Source organism: Athene noctua, chromosome Z, assembly GCF_965140245.1.
Source record: "Athene noctua chromosome Z, bAthNoc1.hap1.1, whole genome shotgun sequence".
Lineage (NCBI taxonomy): Eukaryota > Metazoa > Chordata > Aves > Strigiformes > Strigidae > Athene > Athene noctua.
Window position 1 is genome coordinate 90933665 of NC_134077.1, and position 22960 is coordinate 90956624.

The window sequence follows — 22960 nt, forward strand, 5'->3', positions numbered from 1 at the left end:
GTCAGTTTAGACTGTTCCTCATCATGTTAGAGCTCTGTACTAACTTTGAAACCTGTGAGCCTTGTTGGTAGCATTACCTTAGTAGAAGGGTGCTCACGTTTCCAGCTGTGTCTCTGGAAATGTTGAGGGTTTTCCTCCTTCGTCTCTGTGAAGCTGCCACATGATGTGCAATATTTTAAAAACTCGAAAAGCTATAGCCACAGTCTAGGTCTGGTTGTGTCACTGATTTATAAATTGCTTCTTTTAAGAAAAATCAAAATCAAGACACGATGTCTAGTTGTTCCTATAATTTGTTCTCTAGAGACAGGTTAGTCACAGCAGTGTTTCTTGAAAGCTCCCTGGAAAAGGACGTGAAAGCACCGAAACTGCCCCCTTCGGAGCTGTTCTGGCGTGAGCACCCTGGGTCTGCTGCATCCCGGGCACCACATGGTGGTTCTTCTCCTGTTCCTCCCCCATGGCAGCCTGGTCCGACCTGAAGGGTGGGAAGGAATTGTCTGAACCAGGATCATTTAGCTCGCCTTTGTCCAGTGGGCCAGGTTATCAGCATGAGAGAAAGTTGAACCGAAATTCTGCCCCGTACCCAAAGACCAGCAGTTAGCCTGTGTTGAAATCTGATTTTCATTTTTTTTCTCGGTTAAAGATTTTTGGAATTTCAGGGGAAAATTAGAGGCATTTAAGAGCCCCAAGTAAGCCTTACAAGTTTCAGATATTCGTCTATATCAATATTCTTCAAACTCAGGAATTGAGTTCCACGTCTCATCCTAATGGCGTCACCAAGAGAGCCGTGCTGGTCTTCCAGGATACGGCTGATGGCTGATGGTTCTAGGTTTGTGGTTGAGTTGAAGTGTTAACGAATCATTTCCACGGAGCCTTAAATCTGGGTTCCTCTCCATAATGTTGCTGGCACATCTCTGACACAGCCTTTAGGCACGGTGACTTTGCCAGATCAGACACCGCAAGCCTCAGTAGAATCAGACTCCATGGACTTTGTTCCCTCTTTTATATTTATATCTCCTTCATTCTGGGTTGGTGGAAAAAGAGGTAGTATGTTGCCAAAACAGATGGCTGAGGTGCAATTGTAGATTTGCTATTAGGTGATAGTTGAGGAGTGAAGCAGCAGCACTCTTGGGGCTCCAGTCTTGGCCATGAGGAGGACCATGTCAGCTGCCCGTGTGAAGGGACTGTACAAACCATCACAGCGGTGTGCGTGCACCGGTTACTGTCAGGACTGTAATAGTTAACACTGGTAACTGCAATAGATACCACTCTTCAAGGGCTGATGAAGAGATGAGGATTCAGCGTGGTTATACAGCTGCCAGAGCCTCCGGCTTCCCTCATGACCTTCCTCGATGAAGTGTTGTGTTGCCACTGACAAAATCTGCTGCGCAATAACCATCACTTAAATACAGAAATAATCCCCGTGATGTTGAAGTCGGTGCTACAGAACCAATTCTCGGCATCCTATTGATCCCGACAGAAATTCCAGAATGTCTCTCCCACGGGCGCTAAACCCAGGCAGACCTCCCCGTGCTCCATGCTGGGGCCTCGCCCGCGCCGGCTGGGCGCTGCCGGTGCTGCAGGGACGGGCTGGGGGTGCAGGAACTCTCCCTTGGTGAGCGCGACAGGCCTGCTGCCAGATCGGGGGCACTAGAACATCAGCGTTATTATTCCTGGTTTGAAATTATAATTGTATCTCAAAACATTTTTTAATGTTTTTATTAAAAAAGGTTTTTTAATGAATAACTTAGAACAGTCTAAGGCCATTTTTGGCTGTAATCTGTCCTGAAACTTCCCTTTATTTCATGACTGTACTTTTGATTTTATCTCTGTATGCATCTTTTCACGTGTAATTCTGAGTTAGCGTTTGTTATTTTTCTCTTCAGCAAGGATTGCTGGAATCTAAAAGGTATTTAAGACAACTTAATCAAACAGCTAAAAAGGCTTTCTCTTCAAAGTAACCTATTATTCCTTTTCCAGTCATATAGGAAATAGTCAAAAAGTGAATTCTTGATGCACTCAATGAGAACAATAGATTTGTGTTCAGTCTTTCCTTTGCTAAATTAGAAATCACAGTATAGACAATGGAATTTCTAAATCATATATTATACCTTATTCTCTGGTGGGAATAAAATGTTCATGTTTGCCTCCTTTTCTCTGTTTAACTTCGACTGCTGTGAACACTAGGAAGAATAACCCTGCAGCTTTTCTTTCTTTTTTTCTTTTTTTTTTAATCTATTCATTTTATACTTTTCAGACAGATTTTTCCCCGGGGTGAAACAAAGGTTAACTGAAATTTCCTCTGTTGTGTACCTGAACGAATCAGCAGTTTGAGAAGGAAATCCCATTGATGGGCAAAGAGAGTGACAGGCTCTATTTAAAGAATTCCCCCGACTGTGTGGTAGACCAACCATGCCATGAATTTAACTGTTCCTGTGGTCCCCATACTTGTACCCACCAAAAAGAGAGAAAAACCTACTTTGTTCTGCAAATGTTGCACTAAGCTTTGAAAATCATGAGCCACTGAGTTTTGTGAATTAACGTTACTAGCAGTGGTCAGGACTAAAGGAAGCAGTGTTTATAGCATGAGACAGAAAACAGAAAATTATGCGTACTTACATAATAGAAAAGGCACACTATGTATTTGTGTTTTAACATGTGTCTGTGCACTTTAGCAGTCCGGTAGTATCCGTATTCCTCAAGAATGCGGTTTACAGAATTACATTATCTTTTGCTTTTTTCACTGCACATTTTTATTCCCACTTAGCGTGTGAAGCATCCTGCCTACAGATGGCCATAGGCACGTACGGAGTCGAGGTGGGTGCAGGAGGGCAAACGCCTGGAAGAAGGTGCAGGATTTGTCGCCAGAGACGTTGTCGAGCAGCTCAGCGACACAGAGGAGCTGCTCGGCTGAAGCGCAGGGCTGGATGCCTGACGTTGGGTAGAAGCAGGCAGAATGTGCTAACACCTGGCCGATTTTTGAATTTCTTAACGTCTGCTTTAAACATCAAAAGTGCGCATCTCTCCTTGGTTAAGTGCTCCTAATTCACCCGTCTTGAACTTCATGACCTTCCTGAAAACTGCAGCTCCAGCCCTGCCGCGGGCCCCCGCCGAACATGCTGCCTGGGGATTATAAATACCGTGTCGTGCCCCCCAGCCAGCAGACTTTTCTTCTCTGGCAGTAACGGTTCAGTCTTCTCCCATGGGTAATGGCTTCTTAAGTTTGCTTAAAGTTACTTTAATAGGTCTTGGGATTGTTTTTCTCACTTATGCAGGACCGCTCAGAGGTGTGGGGGTTTTTTTCTTTTTAAACTCTGATAGGCTTTTGGCCAGTGCTACCTTTGCTTCAATCAGCCTCTTACATTTTATTTCAGAACGGTTTGAGTTTTGTGGTTTGTTCACTGTTGCCTTTCCGATTTTGTGATGTTTTTCAAAAACGTCATGCTGTATCAGATAAAGGTTGCGAAAAATAAAGTATTGCTGGTATTTTCTCACTGACAAAACCGTGTATATTACTGCACATGTATATACGTATGAGATATCGAGGGGAGAGGCAGGAGAGCCCTTGCCATGAGAACAGTTCTCAGATCGGACTTCTGTCAATGATTACACCGTCTGATTTCTCTGTGGGAGTTTATGGATTTCCTTTAAAGTTGCGTTAAAGAGATATTGACGTGTAATCCATTATAACAGCAGGTGTCTTGTTTTTAAGTAAATCACCTTTTTCTCATCAAAGCAAATTTTAGAAATCCCTAGAAGTGCCTAAGAAAAACACCACATTGGATTCCATCCCTCTGCCCAGGGGTGAATTTGAGTGTCTGTGTGATGCAGAAGGGGCTTCGCCCGCTGCGCCCTGGGGGAGCTGTCGGTGCTGGGGTGGAGCCAGGGACCCCAACACAGGTCCGTGAGGGGCGTCCCTGGACGGAGCTGTGAGCCCCGCGCCGGGTGTCTGTCAGACCCACGGTTCCCTCCCTCCAAACAACCATGTTCTGGAGCCCGCCGGCCCGAGCGGCGCGGTGCCAGCACGCGGCTTGCAGAGGAACGTGGGGTGGCGTGAGGAGAGCAGCCCCCTTCCAGTTCCCAGCTAGTCTTCGGTGGCTGCAGAGCAGACGTCCCTCACCTCACAACCCCAGTGACACCCCCACGTGTACATGGGTACGTGGAACCCACCTTCTAGAAGAGAAAGGTGTTTCGTGCCTCCTAGCACACAGAAACCTGAATTCCTGTGCTTTGCACAGTCTGATGTAGGGAGGCTATCTCGATTTCTGGTTTGGGACACTGCTGGGTTCTTACCACTCCACAGCTCCGTTCCTTGTGTTTTGGAAGAAGGGCTGCTGGAGCACAAAAAATCTGAAACTCATTACAGCAAATTATGTTACTTGAGTCACTCTGGTTCGAACATAAACAGGAATTTTCAGATCTATGTAAAATGTCACAATGTGAAATTCTTACAGATGTAGATAATTTTTAGGGGTTTAAGGCTTATCATTTTTAGAAGTTATTTGTTACTCCAGTAGCAGCAGCAGCAGCTGTGCCCTGACATGCTAAATACTGTTCAGAGATATGTCTGAAACAGTCCTTGCCACAGAAGTCTTACAGTAGAATGTAATTAGGGTTCTCTATTCTGTAATGTGCTATATTAATTAGCAGTCAAAATCCAATTTTTAAAGCCCAGCTTTGAAACATATTTGCCCTTCAGGCCACATATCGTACCGTCACAGCTTGAAGCGGCCTGTTTCACTGAAATGGTTGTAAAATAAACTAAATAAAATGCATGTCTGCATGTATTTTCTGATTAGAAGGAAGAGTGGGACACCACTTGCCTTCCCCTTTTAGAACAATTAGTGGTTTATTTTCAAAGTTGCACGTGCAGGCTGTACAGTTTGTGCAGTTAGGTGCAGTAATGAAATAAACCTTTGCAGGACAGGCTGAACTTGCGTGGAGAACAGGGACATGTTTCCTCCCAGCTTCGATGAGCAGAATAAAAATGTGACTTTTGGTGGGTCAGACTCTGTGCCCGTCTGCGCCCCGCCGTGCTGGGGTGGGCTGCTCGGCCGCTGGGATCGTCGGTGGTACGGCAGATAAGGAAATCTTCTGAGCAGTTTTTTGTTTATTCTGAGTCAGGTTTTTGTTCTGTGGAAACGGATTGTTCCTCCGGGCAATTTCAGGTTTTGACTGCTGGTCCTCCTTCTCCCTCCTCCCCTCCTCTCCCTTTCTGGAATGAAAGAGGGAAGGCTTGAATGCACATTGAACAGTGTCCTAAATCTGGCTTCACCATGAGCGCTGCTCAGAAATTTACATTTTCATGCTGGTGGAGGGATACATGTGAATCTCAATGATCTTTCAAAATTTTTCTTTAAATAAAGGCAAAGCTGTTGCTTACCATTCATCCTATTGCATGGGGGCACAGGACAGCCAAGGCACAATATTTTATAAAGGAAGAACCTTGCACAGAGCTTCCGTTTTCATCTAAACGGTGTATGTTTTGCATCCTCTTCTTTCCCTTCTCTTCTTTCCTGTTCTGCAATTTGACAAAACCATTTTTTCAGAGTATAAATACAAGAAGTTTATGTGACAAAGTCAGCAGTATTTTCTTTAGCTGAACTATAGAAATTAATATAAACTTAAAAAGGAGATTGCTTTTAACAAATGAAGATGCTAGTAAAAGCACCAATTTGTTGAAGATGTACTGGAAACATTTTATTCATACACTGTGAAAACTCACAGGACTCTTTAAGTAATCTTGAGTTTTGCACATGCAGCTTCTCCACAGAAAAAAAAGGAAAGTCTTGACAGAGATAGTTTTCAAATTGCTGCTTTCTTAAAATAAAGTACTCATAGCCCCATTCCTTGAGGCAGAAATCCACCCTCTGTGCATGGGTCCGTCTGAAAGAAGGATGAAATGCTGTAACGTTGTGCTGCTTGGCCTTGGAAAACATCAGGTGGCAGGTGTCACCGTACCAGCCTTTGCTAAATACGGAAACTTTCCGTAATTATCATATGTGTTTTACAGCTGTGCTTTGACCAAAATCTCCCCCTCAGTCCCCAGAGGGGCTTGAGGCTGCAGGTTGGGGCTGTGGGTGGGAGGGTCCTTGGGCACCCTCCACCACCCCCTCGGGGACGCGCGGCTCCAACTCTGCGGTCCCAGGCCTGGCGAGACTCTGAGCGTTGGGGGGAACAACGGTGGTGGGTGCTGCAGGGCAGGGAGAGCGTGGCCCGGGGCAGCCGGCGGCGTCGCCACGGGCGGGGGTGTCCAGGAGGCCAGCTCGGAGGAACCTGCAGCCCCAGAGAGTGGCGGTGCCCCCCGCACACGTCGCTTCATCCAAACGAGCAAACTAAGCCGGGGGCAGGGGAGGTATTTGTCAGCTGGAGCAGAGTTTTGTCGTTTGTTGCGTGATGTAGTGCCAGACCCAGCACTGTGGTCGACAAGGAAGATCGTGGCAGGTTTTTCTATGTGTCTCCTAAAGCAAGGTTTCAGGTTGGTTGCAGAGGCGTAACTCTCCCTATGTATTTCAGTCTGAAAAATTTAGTGTGAGTGAAAACAAAGCCTTATGCAACCTGTTCTGAGTTAGACTTAGCTTTTAGGTCACCAGCAGGTTTAAGTAAGGAGATATTTTGTTGAAATATTTCATTCACCCTAAAGTTTTGTATTTATTTTCTGATTTGAGCAGTTTTAGTTTCTAGCATTAGGAATATTTAAATCATTGTATCATGGTTTTCCCCTGTGAAGCGGGGGATTTTGGCAGTGAAGAAGAGAAACTTTTTGTCCTCAGCAAGGACATGCCTGATGATTAACAGGAGTTAATTCGCTGGTAATTTTGATCTGTAACCTGTCAACCATTCCGCATGTGCATTTCTGTGAAACACGGCACTCACAGGGCAGAGTTTTGGATTACAAATATCTTTTTCTTTATGAATGAATTTCCTTAACAGGCTTCCAAGTAATAAATAATGCACTCAAATATGTCAGTGTGTTTCCTCACTTTTAATGACTAGACACCAAAAAGCCTGATTTTCCCTTGGGCATGCCCACCACCCCGTACACTGAGGAGCGCTGGGGCGGTGCTGTCCCGACCGTCCCCTCTGCTGGGACCCGAGGCCCCCGGAGAGGCGGTCCCGGGGTGGTGGCCGCGGGGCCACCCTCCTCCTGGTGAGGGCCGCTTGCCCCGGGCGGTGCTGGGGTCCTGCAGGGGCCGTTGCTACATGTGCCGTGGCCTAGGGACCACACTAAGTTGTTCAAATCGCCTTCGGTTCATCGTTAATGTCTCCCTGACGGTCGTTAGCATTGCTGGCGTTAGCGTTGAAAATAAAAATACTCCAGCATGCTGTTCCGATTGGAGCAGGGAGTGTCAGCCCCGGCTTCGGGATGAAGAGCAGCAGCCAGCGGGCTCTAAAGCACCCGCTGCACGTGACGTACCTTGTGTCCAGGTACTGCATTACACACTTCAGCTGGAATCACTGGCTTTTGCAGTAAATGAAGGCTTACACATGATACTACAGACAGTGGAAGTTTCCTAGTCATCTGCCTTTCACTGGAAATGAATAATAGTACAGTCAAAACCGGCTGGATAAATTTTTACTGTTTTTTTACTGTTTGTAAATCGTGACGTGGTTGTGGTTTGTGTTAATAACACATGTAGATGCTTCGGATCTGGATTATGGGAACAGGATGGGACAGTTTGCATTACAAAGTCTGCAGACACATGGGATTAATTTGCGTGTAATTTGTAATGGTTACTGTAAAAGTATAGGTAAGGTGAACACCTCCGCTGACATGAATCCTCCCTTAATGATGAAAACGATGCTGTGGTGGCACAGCTGTCTGTACAGAGAAGTAAACAGCGTCGACGTGCAGAATTTTTAAACAGCTGTAACTGCATCCCAATTCTTTTAGCTTATTGCCTTTTATTTCCTCTTTGTTTTTTTTCTCTTTCCTTCTGACAGTCCAGAGGCTGCGTGTGAGAAGATTATGGTGTGACAGTTGATAATTCAGTGTGTCGTCCTGATTTATTGCACATTACCAAACCCTGTTTTGAAATAGAGTTACTTAGCTTACAGTCTTGGTTGCTGTGGTTATGCATAAAGTCATTTCGGCGTGCAGAGTCAGAAAGCCGCGATGAAGACAGGGGTTTTGCGAATTCGCAAGGAGGAAAAGTGTATTTGATGCTGTGGGTTCACTTCTTGTTTCACGTGCTCCTGTTCTGGCGACCTCTGGGCTTGAGCTGGGCCTCCCCATGAGCGCAGGCAGAGGTCCTGCAGGTGGCTGGAGGCGGAAGCTTTAGAGTCCCAGACTCTGAAAAAATTAAATCGTTGCCTCAATTTATACCTGGGGGGAGTGGGGCAGGACAAGAGGATGGTGTCAAATGAAATCCACCCAGTAGCTGGGCGTGTGCTGATTTTAGGGTGAATCGGATTTGGCGCCAAGGGGACTGACAGCTTTCCTTTCGTGAAGACAGAATTAGTTCCTGCACTTTGGTACATTCAGAGTCTATTACCAGTTTCAATAAGTGCAGTAATCATAATGTTGAATATATTATAGAAAAATACTCTTATAAATTAAATATAATTAAATTTATTTCTGTTTTTCAGGAGAAGATGTGGACTGGTCCATCTGTAATAAGGACTTAGAGGTAACAGACAACACAGTTGTACCAAAATTCTTTATGTTTGTTAACGTGCAGAGCGAGATAAACGGGATTGAAAAGTCCGTGTGTAGCTTTTGTGTGGAATCCTTACAGCATCCCGCCAAGGGCAGAGGAAGCCCGAGCTCCCGTTCCGTAGGAGGGGGTTCCCTCGTCGGGGCAGGCCCGTGAGCCGGGGGGAAGAGGATGCCAGGAGCCGTCGTGCCTCCGCAGACTCCCGGGGAGGAGGGCGGCTGCTCCCTCCCATCCTCTTCGGAGGCTGGCGGTCGTTTTGGGGCAGCTCGGTCCCGTTCCCACCGCGGCGCCGCCCGGCGCTCCCGGGGGGCCGCTGGGCCGGGGGCAGCAGAGGTGCGGCCGCAGCCAGGAGAGCTCATCGGGAGGGGGCCCCAGCTGTAAGGTCGGCTCCCTCCATTGCTCTTCCCGAGGTTTGGCAAAGCTTACGTGATCAGGGGATATTAACAAATTCTTTCCCTTATGAGAAATGGTATTTTTGTACCTCTTCCCTTCCTTCTCCAAAATCTGATTTCAGTATTTAAAAGCAATAAAGGTTGAAGGCAGGATATTCAATTCTGTCTGCCTACAACAGAAAGTATGTGTGAGGTCACTGGGAGAGAGAGGGTTGTTTCCAGCTTCTCTTTTTTTTTCTTCTTTTTCCTTTTTAAATCTTTCTTTACAATTGCAAATTGCAGATTTGGTCTAGACTTGTATGGCATTGTACTTTGTCCAAGAAGTTTCCCTTAATGTGTGCAAGGGAACGTGTAACTTGCATTTGCAATTAACGTTAGTTATATTTGTATTCTGGGAAAAGTTCCAGTTTGTCATGAAATAATAGCACAGCGAGTAAAAGTGTCTTGACTAATTAAGGGAAAGCAAATCTTCATAACTGCTATTTTAAACAGCAGAGTAGAATGTCCCGAAGTGGAGGTTTGAACAAGACTTTTCTTTAGACAATGCAGGTTTCTCTATAACACAACTACCCCATTCCAACCTCTATGTGTAAATTGTACTTATAAAAAGTTAGATTCCTAACTGAACACTACCAGCAGGGCGCTTCACAGATTTACAATTCTAACCACAGAATCCCGAATGATTTCTCTTGTGTTGTCTCCCAGGCACAGATCTCCAACTATGCGAGGGTGAGGCACACCAGTATGCGATACTACACCGCTGATAAAAATGTCACCTGTAGGAATTGCAGCAGACCAGGTCATTTGTCCAAGAACTGTCCTACTCCAAAGGTAAATGCAATACCTAAATGACTTGGGGATGCAGCTGGTTTTTTGTAATACTCTTTTGCATTTGCTATTAGAAGCATTGCTTCAGGGGTTTATTCTTTTATTGAAAGGTTGCTCCCAGTTCAAGGATAGCTTGCACAGGGTCAGATTACTGTACAAAATCAGCTGTTTCATGGAGGTCATTGCTTTTGTTGTTTTTGTAAAAGAAACGATCCATAAGTATAAACTGAGCAAAAAGGGAGTCAACTATAATATAGAAACATTTTTTTTTTTCGTATTGTAAAACCAGTTTCAAGATGAAAATGTTTTTCAAGGAGATCCTATGGGATCCAAAAATCCCCCATAGCAAGTGATTGAAAGCTGGTATCGTATAATGAACTGTGGTGTGAATAATGTTAAAAATTATAGACAAGGTGAGATTGCAAATAGCTTTAGGCAACTCAGATAGATGCCAAATATTCAGAAGTTTGTCTGTGGGTTAGAGGTTTAAAACCAGTCACTCTGCTGTGAAGACCTGGGGGCAGTTGTGTGAGTGTGGGGATTTTGCCGTCGTTCCTGAGGCTCCCCGCGACGGCGTCCCGCCTGGCTGCAGCGCAAGCCCTCGTTGGGCACACACGCTCGCTGGGAAGGTGCTTCGGGGAGGTGCAGGTGTGGCCTGGGAACGGCTTGCGGCGTCATGTACTTGTGGCTCCCTGTGCTGACTTGTCGGGGTGCCAGGGCACGTAGCCCAGGGCTTGTGTCAGGCTGAGCCCCAGCCAGCCCCTCACTTACGCACCCCGTGGGGTGGGGGGAGATGATGGGGCAAAACCAAGAGAAGATCCTGGGTCCAGATAAAGACAGTGCAGTGAGTGAGGACAAAAACCCCAGGGGTCAGAAGCAGGGGCTCAGCACAGCGGGCCGGTGCCCAGCCCGTCCCTGAGCAACGGCCGCCTTGGAAAACCTCCCTGCCCCGGTTCTGCTGACGGCGCTGGGGCACAGCGGGGCTCGGCGGGCCTGGCCCGGTCCCCCCAGTTGATCCCTGCCCAGTCCCCCTGGCTGGTCCCTGCTGGCAGTGCCAGAGTCTGTGCCACAGAGCGCTGCAGTACAAACTGTGCGTCATGTTCCCACCACACAGTTCAGGTTTTCTGCTTTTACTAAATTTAATTAAAAAATATGTGTTCATACAGACTGCCCAACACTTCTGCTCTGAGTGAAATGTACTTTTTGGTTTAATGATTATTTTTGCTGTATTCACTGAGCAAATAACACAGACACTGGGCATTTAATGAGTGCTCCTGATGCAAGGTTCGAATCAAGAAGGTCCAGGGAGCCTATAAAGTTACAACGTCAAGTTTTACTCTGTTCATTGTCTTTCTTCACTTAATTCCTTGATGAAACATAGCATCTCTGCAGTTCCTCAGCAGTAGGTATTTATTTGGGGTGGATTCTTCTTCATTTCTTCTTGTGATTTTTTTTCATCTTTGATTTTTTGAGACATTCTCACCTAACGTAATTCTTTTTTTGGTTTCTCCACAGAAAGTTCCCCCTTGTTGTGGGTGTGCAGAAAGAGGTCATCTATACAACAGCTGCCCAGCACGTTTTTGTCTGAACTGCTGCTTGCCTGGCCACTATTTCAAGGAATGTCTGGAGAGACCCTATTGGAATAAAGAGTGCAACCGCTGTGGTATGAAGGGGCATTATGCTGATGTGAGTATAGCCTCTGGCAAAGACCTCAGTCATTATTGGTTTGTGTCCGTCAAAAACTGAGTTTAAAATTACCACAGTCCTTTCTTATTTTCTTCAGTTTTATATAGTGCATATTTGTATAAGCACATGAAAATATTGTAGTTAGTCATCACCTAACAGCTGCACGGTTTTCACAAAGCATGGCTCGAAGGAAACAAACCAGAGTGTTGTAAACACGCAGTCTTTAGTTTTGTCCAGTTTAGTTTTTCTGTCCCATTGAATGGAAGGTGTAGAGAGATTGAAATTAGGAGACGTGGTATGCTGCAAGCGTGCCAGCAAGAAGCAAAGAATAACTCTGGTTCTCCAAGAGTTCCAGATCTGTGTTTTTTTCACTACGATCACATATTCGTCAATGAAAATGTTATTAGAAGTTCAAACTAACATCTAAATGGGTTTGGGAGCCATTTATAACTGTGGTGTATTTTACATTGCAAACATACTTTATGAGCAAAATGGAAATTGGGGACTTTATTTCTCATGCAAGTATAGGTGAATAAAAATTTTATCTGACATTAGCTTATGAGGAAGCAGGTCTACAGCCACATTCATGTGCCTTTTCTTAGTTCCTGCCTGCTTTTCAGTGAAGTCCTCTATTATTTATGAACATGCAAGAAGAAAGATAACGGTGAAATTAATTGTCTCTCTACTTCAGTATTCCTACAGACAGGCCCATCACGTATGTAGTGTAAGGGAATTTGTAAAGTAGTGGAACAGTTGCAAAATTGTGTACTCTGCTATTAAGAGGAAATTATTGATATTTTGCTATCTTAATCCCATGGGAACCACCACACTGGCATTTTCTACCTTCACTACTGTCGTTCAAAACCCAACTTTTTTACCAAGACCAGCTCATACCACTTGGGTGGACACCGGGGTCCCGTTGGCAGTCGCTGCAGCTCCTGGTTCTGCCGTGTTACGCTGCCTCTCCACCACAGGCACTGGAGAGAGGAAAGTACTTGGTGCAAGCAGTAACGTGGGCAGCGTGCCTGGGGCGCAGCGGCTGGGCAGGAGCTGGGCTGGGGGCGCACCCCCTGCCCACACGGGGGAAGGGGTTCACGCTCTGCCCGGGGAGGTGGAGCCCACACACGCACACGTTCTGCTGTGAGATTTTGCGGAGCGTTCAGAGTTGTCTTGGATGAATGAATGAGTGACTTTGGCACAAAACCAGGCATGGAAATACTAAAAATGTCCAAGTACTCTAAGGATACTGAAGTACGTGAAAGGTCGTCCAGGTACGGTGTGTGCTCTACGCTGAAGAACAGGTGGGAGGAAAGTGTGGGACTTCATTTGCCTGAGACTCTTTCCCCCAAAACTTGTATCATTTAAACTATATCATTATGGAAATACACTCTTCAGTGCATGACCAAGCACAAGATAGACAATATCTTAAAAATATTTCTTCAGTTCTTCTGAATGCATTTTGAAATAGGTGGAAACTGTTTTACTCTTGACAGTCTGCCCAAAGCTGTTGTTACGTGGAAGTTCGTAGATAAAAGACGGAGGGAGGCTTTATACCAGAGATGGTAGTGACAGGATGAGGGGGAATGGTTTTAAACTGAAAGAGGGTACAATTAGATGAGATCTAAGGCAGAAATTGTTCCCTGTGAGGGCCTGGCACAGGCTGCCCAGAGAAGCTGTGGCTGCCCCCTCCCTGGAAGGGTTCAAGCCCAGGCTGGACGGGGCTTTGGGCAACCTGGGCTAGGGGAAGGTGGCCCTGCCCAGGGCAGGGGGTGGCACTGGGTGGGCTTTAAGGTCCCTTCCAGCCCAAACCAGTCTGTGACTGTATGATACCACACAGTAGTTAGGTCAGTTCTATGCTAATTAACAGGAATTCTGGATGTGAGGAATGTAATGTCATGCACCACCACTGCAGACTCTGGAAGAAATCTAAAGATTTTGAAGAGAAACGTTTAAAATTATTGCTAACATCATGTAGGCTAAGTAGAAGCTTCAGTATTTCAAAAATACATGTATATACAGTATTTCAAAATACATATATATACATATACATATATATGTATTAACAGAAGGTTTTTTGTAACAGCTCAGAGAATTCACAAACCAGCAACTTCTGTTTTGAAGTACCTCAAGCTAGACACCGCTGGTCTTAAAATTTTTACTTCCTGAATGAATAATTTCATGTCAAGTTTCAGTGCAATATTAACTATTTCAACAAGCCTGAAGGAGACTTTTGCACAAAGGCATTCTTTAATATTCTTAAGACTGTTGAATGCCATAGCAATCAGAAGTGTGGGAGAAGAATAAAAGAGATTGGCAAAACAAGCAAAATTTTCAAGGTTAATATTTAACATTAAAGATTTGTGGGATTACAACCAGGCAGGAGTATACTGCAGTGATGTTATCGCTTTATGAGGTTGAGTGATACTAGAAAACCACACTTGGAAAGGTCTTGTCTTCGTGTGCTTCTGTGTGTGTGTACAAACCCCTTCCCAGGTAGACTTTAAATGTGTGTGCTTCTCATGGAGATACACACATAGTGCTGAACTGAGCGTTAAAAATATCGATTAGATTCAGTTTTGCAGTAGGACACCTGATTCAGTTTAGCAGGAGGCTCGGGTATGACTGCACATGAAGATTTGTCCTGTTTCAGAAATACAGGTGGAAGACCTGCCATGCCCTTCCTTTAATTTCTCTCTGGCTTCTCAGTAGCGGCAGTGGTTGTGCTGTAAGGACTGAAGAGAAAGGTAGAAGTAGTTCAAAGGCCTTTGAGTTTGATCTGATTTACTGAAATAAAACACAGCTCAAAATTCAAGGGTGATTAAACATATTTTTATCTTTCTTTAGCCTTGTATGATATTATTATGGTTTTACATGTCCCAGAAATTCAGTCCTGTACATAGCAATTAACCTTTTATGTTTTGGGGTTTTTTTTCCCTTGAATTAAACACAAAAAGGTGAGGATAAAGGCAAGCTGCGATAACATCAGCATACATGCCTACTTCATCTTCTGTCTAAAGATACAGCTTAAATGTTTGTCATCCAAAACCACCTGTTTGATTCCCCCAGACACTGTTTTTTTTTTAAATTTGGAAATATCTGAATCTCTTTCTTAATGTCTTCTCCCTACCTTTGTTTCTTCTATTTGGCCAAAGAATGAAAGAGATGCAGAGAAGGCCTTCTCCTCCCCTCGCTGCATACAGAAGTTTATCTGAATAACTCTTCTCCCTGGTAAAACTCGTGTTCCATAACCTCTGTGATTATATTCAGTCCCCCTACCGCAAAATTATGGAATAATTGAGTTTCAGGGGGAGGTTTGGCCCTGGAGCTTAGCAGAGACAGTATGGATTCTTTGTGTGCTTTCAGGTGTCATTTCCAGATGTGGGGGGGCTGTGTGCGTCTGTCTGTCCATCCGTCCTGCTGCGGCAGCAGCCTGGGGCAGGGCTTCGGCGGGGACAGCCGGGAGGTGTTGTGGGCTCACCATAGACCGTGTACGTGGGATGTGCCGGCCATGCCCAGCACATGGGGAGTTTACTGTTTCTTCTGGTATTTGAATGTTAGAAGTTTAAATTTGCTCTTCCTCTTCTAGCTGTGCTTTTGCTTACAGCGAGTGTGTACACAGCGCTATTACTTGAAAGACCTGAACGGTGTGTTTCTGCACCCCCTTTCTGCTGAATTTTAAGTTAGATAGAGCTGCAATCTTAAGTCCTTTTTCATCACATCTCTTGCCACTTTTTCTATTTTACACGTTCTGTGAAGCTGGTTCTCATAAAGCACTTGTCAGTGAAGAATGATGAGTCCTCTATCATCCCACAATTTAAGTGCTGCCTAAACTGCATAGATCATCAGGAACATCACAGCATGTACTTTTGCTGCCCATTTAGGTCCACCTTAAATCAGACAGGCTTTTATTTGAAACTTCCAGGCAGTTCCTTGCACTTCTGCACGACAGGCAGAGGCTACCTGTGCAGTGAGCACGGGGGTGTAAGAGCAGGGTGTCCTCTGCCCCCTCCCCGGAGCAGAGGACAGCATGGCAGAGCTGCAGAGCACAGAAGGGAGGTTGTGGGGCTGCAGCATCGGGGAGGTCACGAAAAGCAAAAGGTGTCCTCTGAAAACCCGACGTCTGTGTGCAAATGAAGGAAACGGAAAGGATCGTAAACTGGCAGATAAACATGAAAGTGCAGAATTGAGACTAAAAAACTGTTGAAGGAGCACTTGGCAAAGGAGTCAAAGCCAACTGTAAATCTTTCTTCACATCAGGGCACGAAGCCCGTAAGGCCCACACTGTCAAGACGTGAAAGGAACGCTCAGCCAGGGTAAGGCTATTGCTAACAACCGGAAAATACGGGTTTGGCATCCGGCATTTGCGGTGGAAGAGACCAGGGACACTCCCACGCCAAAGTCTTACTTTGTGGAGGGAGTCACCAGAAAATGTCTGAAACTGAAGAGAACGTTAGCATTGCTATTAACCCATGACCACTAACTATCCCATTACCAGAACTGGGTGACAATTACCCAGCAGCTGCCGGGGGTGAAACAGCCAGACCGGTGACAGCAGTGGGTAACCGTGTGCTGTGTGCCGGGTCGGTGACAGTTTTTAAAGTGTGTCCGAGGGGGATCTGGGCACAGGCCTGCCAGCCTGATGTGCAGACCGAGCCAGGTACCAGAACTGCACTAGCAGGGCGTGTGGGAAGGGGTGTGTAAGTGTGATATACGTGGGACGATTCCTGACGGCTTTTGTAAAGGAAATCCCACTTCTCAGAAATCTCAGGAGTTCTTCAAAGGAGAAGGTCAGCAAGCATTTGTGTAAACATGATCCAGCTGACATCATCTGCAATTTCCAAAAGGCATTTGACAAAGTTCCTGACCAAAAGCTTTTAAGGAAACTAAACAGGCATGGAATGAGGATAAAGGTAGGATATGCTAGTGTGACATGGAAAAGGGTGAACAATAGGGTGACAAGATTTGCTGAGAAGACTGAATTATTTAGAGTGTCAGTGCTGTGAGCCAACTGTGAAGAACTGTCCAGGGACTGCAAGAAACAGAGGGAGAGCACCACAAAATGGCGGAGGAACTTGAGTGGCAATAAATGTAAAATAAAATGCCCGGGGAAAAAATAATTCCATCTCTGCATATGGAGGGATGGGCTCTGAGCATTACTCTTCACGACTCAAATTTTAGAGTTACGAGATACAATGCCAAAAAAAACCCAGTTCACAACTGTGAAAAAAAGCTGGTGAAACATCAAGAATCACCAGGAAAGCAGTGGACAGCTCGGTGCCACGTTGGTCCCTTCTTCTGCATCCCTCAGCCCAGCTACGACTCTTCAGCCTGGAAGAGGGATGACAGAGGGGAGGATCTGTAAAGAGCTTCAGAATTATCTGTGATGGGAGACAGTGGTTAGGGAACAATTGTTCATCATTTCTTCAAGTACAAGAACTGGGGAACAGCTGACTATTGTGGTTTAAACTTGTCCGACAGCCGAACACCACGCAGCCACTCGCTCGCCCTCCCCCTGCCACTGGGATGGGGGTGTAAATTGGAGGGGTAAAGGGAGGCTTGTGGTTGAAATAAAAGCAATTTAATAAGTGAAATAATGGTGGTCGTAGTAGTAGTAGTAGTAGTAATAATAATAATAATAATAATAATAATAATAATAATAATAGAAAATACAAACAAGTGATGCACAATGTGATTGCTGAGCACCTGTCAGCTGATGCCCGGCCTGCTCCTGACTAGTGAACCCAGAGAGGAAGTCCCAGAGAGAGCGAGCTTCCCAGATCACCCTCCTCTACACACTGATCGTGACATTGTATGATCTGGAACATTCCCTCGGCCAACCCAGGCCCGCTGCTCTGACCGTGTCCCCCCAGCTTCGTGTGCACCCGCACACGGGCAGGACACGGGGAGTTGGAAAGTCCTGGATTTCTCAGCAACACCTGACACCATCAGTGTGTTACCAGCATCCTTCTCAGGCCGAGTCCCATGATGAATCCAAAACACAGCACTGTTCATCAGCTCAGTGCCAGCCGACACCAGGAGAGTGAGGAAGGCAGTAGGAGCTTGGTTCAGAAGAGACAGGAGGAGGTGACACCTGGTGCGATCAGCAGCAGACTGAGGGATGCAGCCGATGTAGAAGGTCTGCTCAGGTTCTGGAGAAGACAGCAGCAGTTGGAGGAAGATAAATCCACAGGTTGTTGGACACGTAGAAACTTCACCCATCTGGCGCAGTCACTGAGCCAGCAGTGGGTGTGAGGAGTGCTGGGGCAGGGCGCGTGGTCTGACACAGCCTGATGGTTTCAGGCCGCGTGAACGGATCGCAGCAACGGGCCCGTACGTCTGTGCCTCTGCCAGTCACGTTCTCTGAAGAGTTACGAGTCCTCCACGGGGCACTTATCAAAAACCTGGAAGTTGTTTCACCAAGTTACTGTGGCTGTTCAGTATCAGTCTGCCTGTGGGGATGTTTCTGCTCTCCATCAGAGCTGGAGCAGACCACAGATTTTGCTCTGAGCCTGGGGCTGAATGAGTCCAACATTCCCCAAAGTTCTCCAAAATACTCTGAAAATGCTGCTGCAGCCTTCATAGAGCAGATCTTAATAGGGTTGGGAAAAAGATTTATATATTCCCTAATTTTTTCTGAGATGTTATCAGATATGTTCAATGCTCAAAGAAACTTTTAATTTGTCTTTCCCAGAAAGTTCACTCTCTTTTCCTGTGACACAAAGGACGCGGAACAAGCTCCTGTGCACAGTCTGTTTTGGAATGACTCTCCACAGTCACACTTCTCGTCCAGCAGTGAACATGAGGCAGCTCGCAGTACTTGACCTAGTTCGATTTGAAAATGTCCCAAGTTATTTAAAACATTTTTGGGGTAATACATTTATTATCTGTTAGGTCAGTCTCTTTCCCTGAGACAGCATGGGGTCATCTCAGACGGAGTCGTGTTGGTGGCATCTCCACCCCGTGTGCTTTCCTCGGGAGGATGGTCAGAGGAGCAGGTAGCAGAGTTGTTCAGAAGTTTCAAGTGCGGCTGTGTTTGACCATGTGCTGCTCCCGTCGGGCAACATGTGCACATACACACGTGTATCTGTATGTGCCTCTGTGTGTAGACAGTTATGGTTACGGATGTATACGCTGAAAACCCCCCGCTGTGACCGTCCTGTGTCTCGCGGGTTCGGTGGCACTTAGGTGGGTGTTGTCAGGTCTGCAGTGTCAGCCGCCAGGGTGGGAGAACATCAAAAACAGGGCGGTGTGGCAGGGAGGAGGCAAACGTGGCAGGCAGGGTATGTCTCCTTCTATACATAGGAAAAACCAGCGTGCGGGTGCTCGGCGGGTGCCCGTCAGCCGGCAGTGCCCGGGTCCCCGGCGTGCTTCGTGGCACCGAGCCTGTTTGCCCGCCCCCAGCACCCTGTGAGCAGCGGAACACCCGGGTACCGCCGTCAGCAGCCTCGCCCTGTGTCCTGACACCTTTCCTGGCCCTGTAAGCCACCGTTAGCCTCTTCTCTCCCAGAAGGTTTCCTTCCACCTCTGTCGTTCTGGGAAGGTGGCTGGGGTGCAGCTGGAGGCGCAGGGGTGAGCCCGCGGGGTCTGGCTGGTGGCCTCGTGGCCGACAGGGCCCGTTCCTGCTGGCGGACCCTGCCCTGGGCAGAAAGCAGGGGGTTTGCCCTTCTTCCCTCTCCCCAGCGGCATCCCCCGCTCTTCAGTCAGTGCCCACGGGGTGAGCGTGAGTGACCGTTACCAGGAGCGTGGCTGGGCGCGGGGGTCACCGCCTGGGCCCGCTCCGCGCCGGCGCCGGCAGCGGCGCCTGTGTCTGCGCGGGGAGAGGTCTCGACATCTGCTCGTGCGGGAGCAGTTTTGAAGGGAAGCATTGTGTGTTTTCCGCGGCAGTTCCCATGCGGAGGTGATGAAAAGTGTGTGTTTTGGCAAATCTTTTGTTTCATTGTGGTGGCTTGCGGCGGGGCAGCTCCTAGCAGCCGCCGCTTTGACAAAGCACCAGAGGATTCTGTTAAAAAGTTGTGTTTAGTAATTGTAGTCGTCGTGTCAGACCATAACTGACTTGGAGCTGAAGGATTTTTGCGAGATGAGTAGCTGTGCCAGCAGGGACCCAAGTCTCCTGGGCCAGCCGCGCTCTCATTAAGATTTGCCGCTAGCCGTGGCGGTGTTCGGCAAGTATGTGACGTGCATGCTGTTATTGTATGCTTGGCTTGTCAGCCTGCAGCTTTCTGACACTCACTTATGTCACTCTTTATTCAGAGAGGAAGAAGCTTTTGATAATTTGACAAGACAAGCTCTTAAACGATCTAGGTCATGGCCTTCACTGTCTGTGATTGTGAACATATTTCCTGAAAGCCCTGTCACTCATCACAGCTACATTTTCTCCCGGGGAGCCGCAGGCCCGTCCCGGTCTCCTGTCAGCGCGTGCATTTTGGTTATTCATACGCCAAATACAGTAGCGGGGTTTTTCCTTCCCTTTTGCAAATGCTCGCATGTTAGCGAGGCTAATCCTCTCCCCCGCGCCGCGCTCCCAGCAGGGCTGCCGTCGAGGGCCCTCTCGGCGCAAGGCAGACGACCGGCCAAGGGGAGCGGAAAGGAGGAAAGGCCGCTTAGTGCTGTTTTTGTGTTTGCTCATTGTTGTGGAAATATGAGAACTGGTGGCAAGGGCCTTGTCTATTGAGCACTCGAGTCCTGGTCTGCTGTCAGGGGCTGTTTGAGATTGAGTGTTTTATTTTCTTTGATGTTCACGTTTGAGAATAGGGAAGTGGGAATTAAACAACAGATGCATTAAGCCGTTGTTCTGGTAAAACAATAATTAGCACCTGATAAAATTCAATACGGGTCAAAACGCGCAGTATCCAGCCTTGGTTCATCTGGTGTGGCAGCCTCTGCCGGATCAGGCTTGGATATGAATAATCACCCTTCCAAATTAACCGAATGTGGGCCGCGGCAACACCGGCATGGATCTGGGAAAATTAATTGCCTGGCAGTTGTGCGGACGCAGCGGAAGGTGCGGGGACGCGCAGCCCGCCTGCGCCGGCGGCAGCCGAGCCACCGTGGCACTGCTCTTAGGAGTAGGCACCTCCTGCGCTGGTACATCTAAATGCTAGTAAGGTCAGACCACTGGGGCAGGAAATAAATGCAATTTTATTTTAATGTAGTTCATCACACTGCCATCGTACTTGTATACCACAAGGGCTTTTCTTTAAATGAGGGCCATTCATGGTTAAGTACTTTGAAATAAATAAGAGAAATCATGGGATCGGTGGTTGTTGTATTTGGTTATGCTCTCTTCCATAGCAAACCTCTTTGCTTCATTTGAGAAGCCAGCATTCAGTAGTAATTGTTAATTACACTTTTTTGTCATTCCGTGATAGAAGATACAGACAATAACTCTGAGCTGATGCAAGGTAATAAAACTCCAAGTTAAAAGCATCATTTCTAAAAAGCTGTTGTTTAGCCAGGCATCCATTTTCAACTATTGTGTTCAACTTCTGAAGTTCGCAAGTGATCATTGTGATGGTGGAAAGTATTACACCGAATCACCATCTGAATGAAGAAAGAGGCTTGGCCAGTCTTCCCTCACCACCTTCTTCCTATCTCCCTTAGGTTCTCCCACAGCCTTAAAACACCCTTAAGGACAGTGATGCTAAAGCTGACCCCTTGCTCTCTGCCAGGGGCTGGGGCTCTGCCTCCTCCAGGGGTCTGGTTAGAGCTGAGCAACTGCAGTTTCCTACGCTGAGTTACAGACTCTCGCTGCAACTCACGCCTTTGTGTCCAGAGCCAAAAAAAAAAAACACCTAACCACCAAAGTATTATTCAAAAATAATTTTTTTATTATTATTATTATTATTATTAAATAGCTGCTGTGTGAGTAAAGGTCATGTCACAGAGTGGCATTTTGCCAGTATATGACAACTCATTGATTGCGATTTTTCAACCATATTAGTCTGGGGACACTGTGGTAATGGAAAACTATCCAGAACTAATGTATAAATAACTGCCTGCTACCCCTGTGCTAAACCAGCAAAAGCCTCATGTACAGATGAAGCCTTTTACAGCTTTGAGAGAGAAGGCAAGGGCTTTGATGCAATATTTTTACACACTGGAGAGTGTTTATGTCTCGCACCTCCGAATCCTGCGTAAGTTAGCAAAGGAGGAAAATCCTTTTGTTTGCACTCAAAGACAGCTCGAGTGTGTTCAAACTGTCAAATGTTGGAGCCTGTTCCTCTGTTAGAAATGGGGACTTCACACATTTTCTTTATAGAAATATTAATATAAAACTCAAATATTTACATGCAGTATTTGAGTAAGAGGAGAAATGTCGTACCGTTACACAGAACAGATTGTAGATTTTTTCTGCAGAAAATTGTGTTACTGACGGAATGAATAATAAATAATATCATTTCCATCACATCCAGGAAAAACATACTGTATATGCCATAGGGTGACTGTCAAAAACTTGGAATATTTTTTGAGAGATTCACTTGTTAATATTGGTTGTTGGGTGGGGTTTTTTTAATTAACATGCTCTGTGAGAATAAAAGAAGGCAAGAATTTAGGCATGAGCGAAAAATTTATTCGAAATCTAAAGAAATGTTAATAGTACTCATTTGCAAGTAGTCATGAGGCTTCAGTGTTTGAAATTGGAGCTACAGCATATTATGTAGAAGCCACAGAATATCTAATACTTCTTCTTAAAATACTGAAAATTGAGACTGGCAAGCCAAATTTCTAATTGTTCAAATGATTAAGGAGCTATTTTAGTGAAAGGGTAAATGTTTTAAACAAAAGTGAAAGACCTCCATTGAAGTAACTGTGTGCACACTCTCTTAAACACTGAAATGGCTCACAGACAAAAGTGCCACTATTTCTGTGTCTGTTTATGGCTTGGGGGTCATAGGAGAAGACGGAAATATTGTACATTTTGTAAAAATGTTAAGAACCCTTGAGAAAGTGGCCTCTGTCTCATTGATCGTTAACACATTCTAATTTTGTACGAAGAAGAAGATCCACATTTTCCTCTTTCCTGTCTCTTACGTATTCCCCAGGTCTATTGTGTTATTCAAAAGTCTGCTCTGCAAAATTTTTTACAAAGGGCTGCACTTAGAAGTTTGTGTGAGTCTGGCAAGTTTGGGTTTTTTTAAAAAAAAAGTAATTTTTAAAAAACATCAAGCAAGCCATTGTAAAAATAGAAACATTAAAGCAATCTGTTCTGCTTCTTGTTTACAACTCATCTGACATTAGGCTACTGAGGATTATTACATGTAACAATTATATTTTGATTAGGATAGAGATATGTACAAAAATACTAAAATATTTTTATTCCTACATGAAAGGAAGGTACCTTGTGATTTAATTTCCAAAACATTATGTAAATCTGAAATGTCAGAAAATGCAGAATTTAAA

General features: G+C 45.9%; 1 protein-coding gene across 1 annotated transcript in view; it reads left to right on the forward strand.

Moving 5' to 3' along the window:
* ZCCHC7 (zinc finger CCHC-type containing 7) overlaps nucleotides 1-22960 on the forward strand; it is a 112589-nt gene that overhangs the window by 66570 nt on the left and 23059 nt on the right. Inside the window, exons 5-7 of the mRNA XM_074932807.1 lie at nucleotides 8587-8627; nucleotides 9752-9877; nucleotides 11390-11560. Of these exons, the coding sequence (XP_074788908.1) occupies nucleotides 8587-8627; nucleotides 9752-9877; nucleotides 11390-11560 (338 nt within the window). The remainder of the gene's footprint in view (nucleotides 1-8586; nucleotides 8628-9751; nucleotides 9878-11389; nucleotides 11561-22960) is intronic.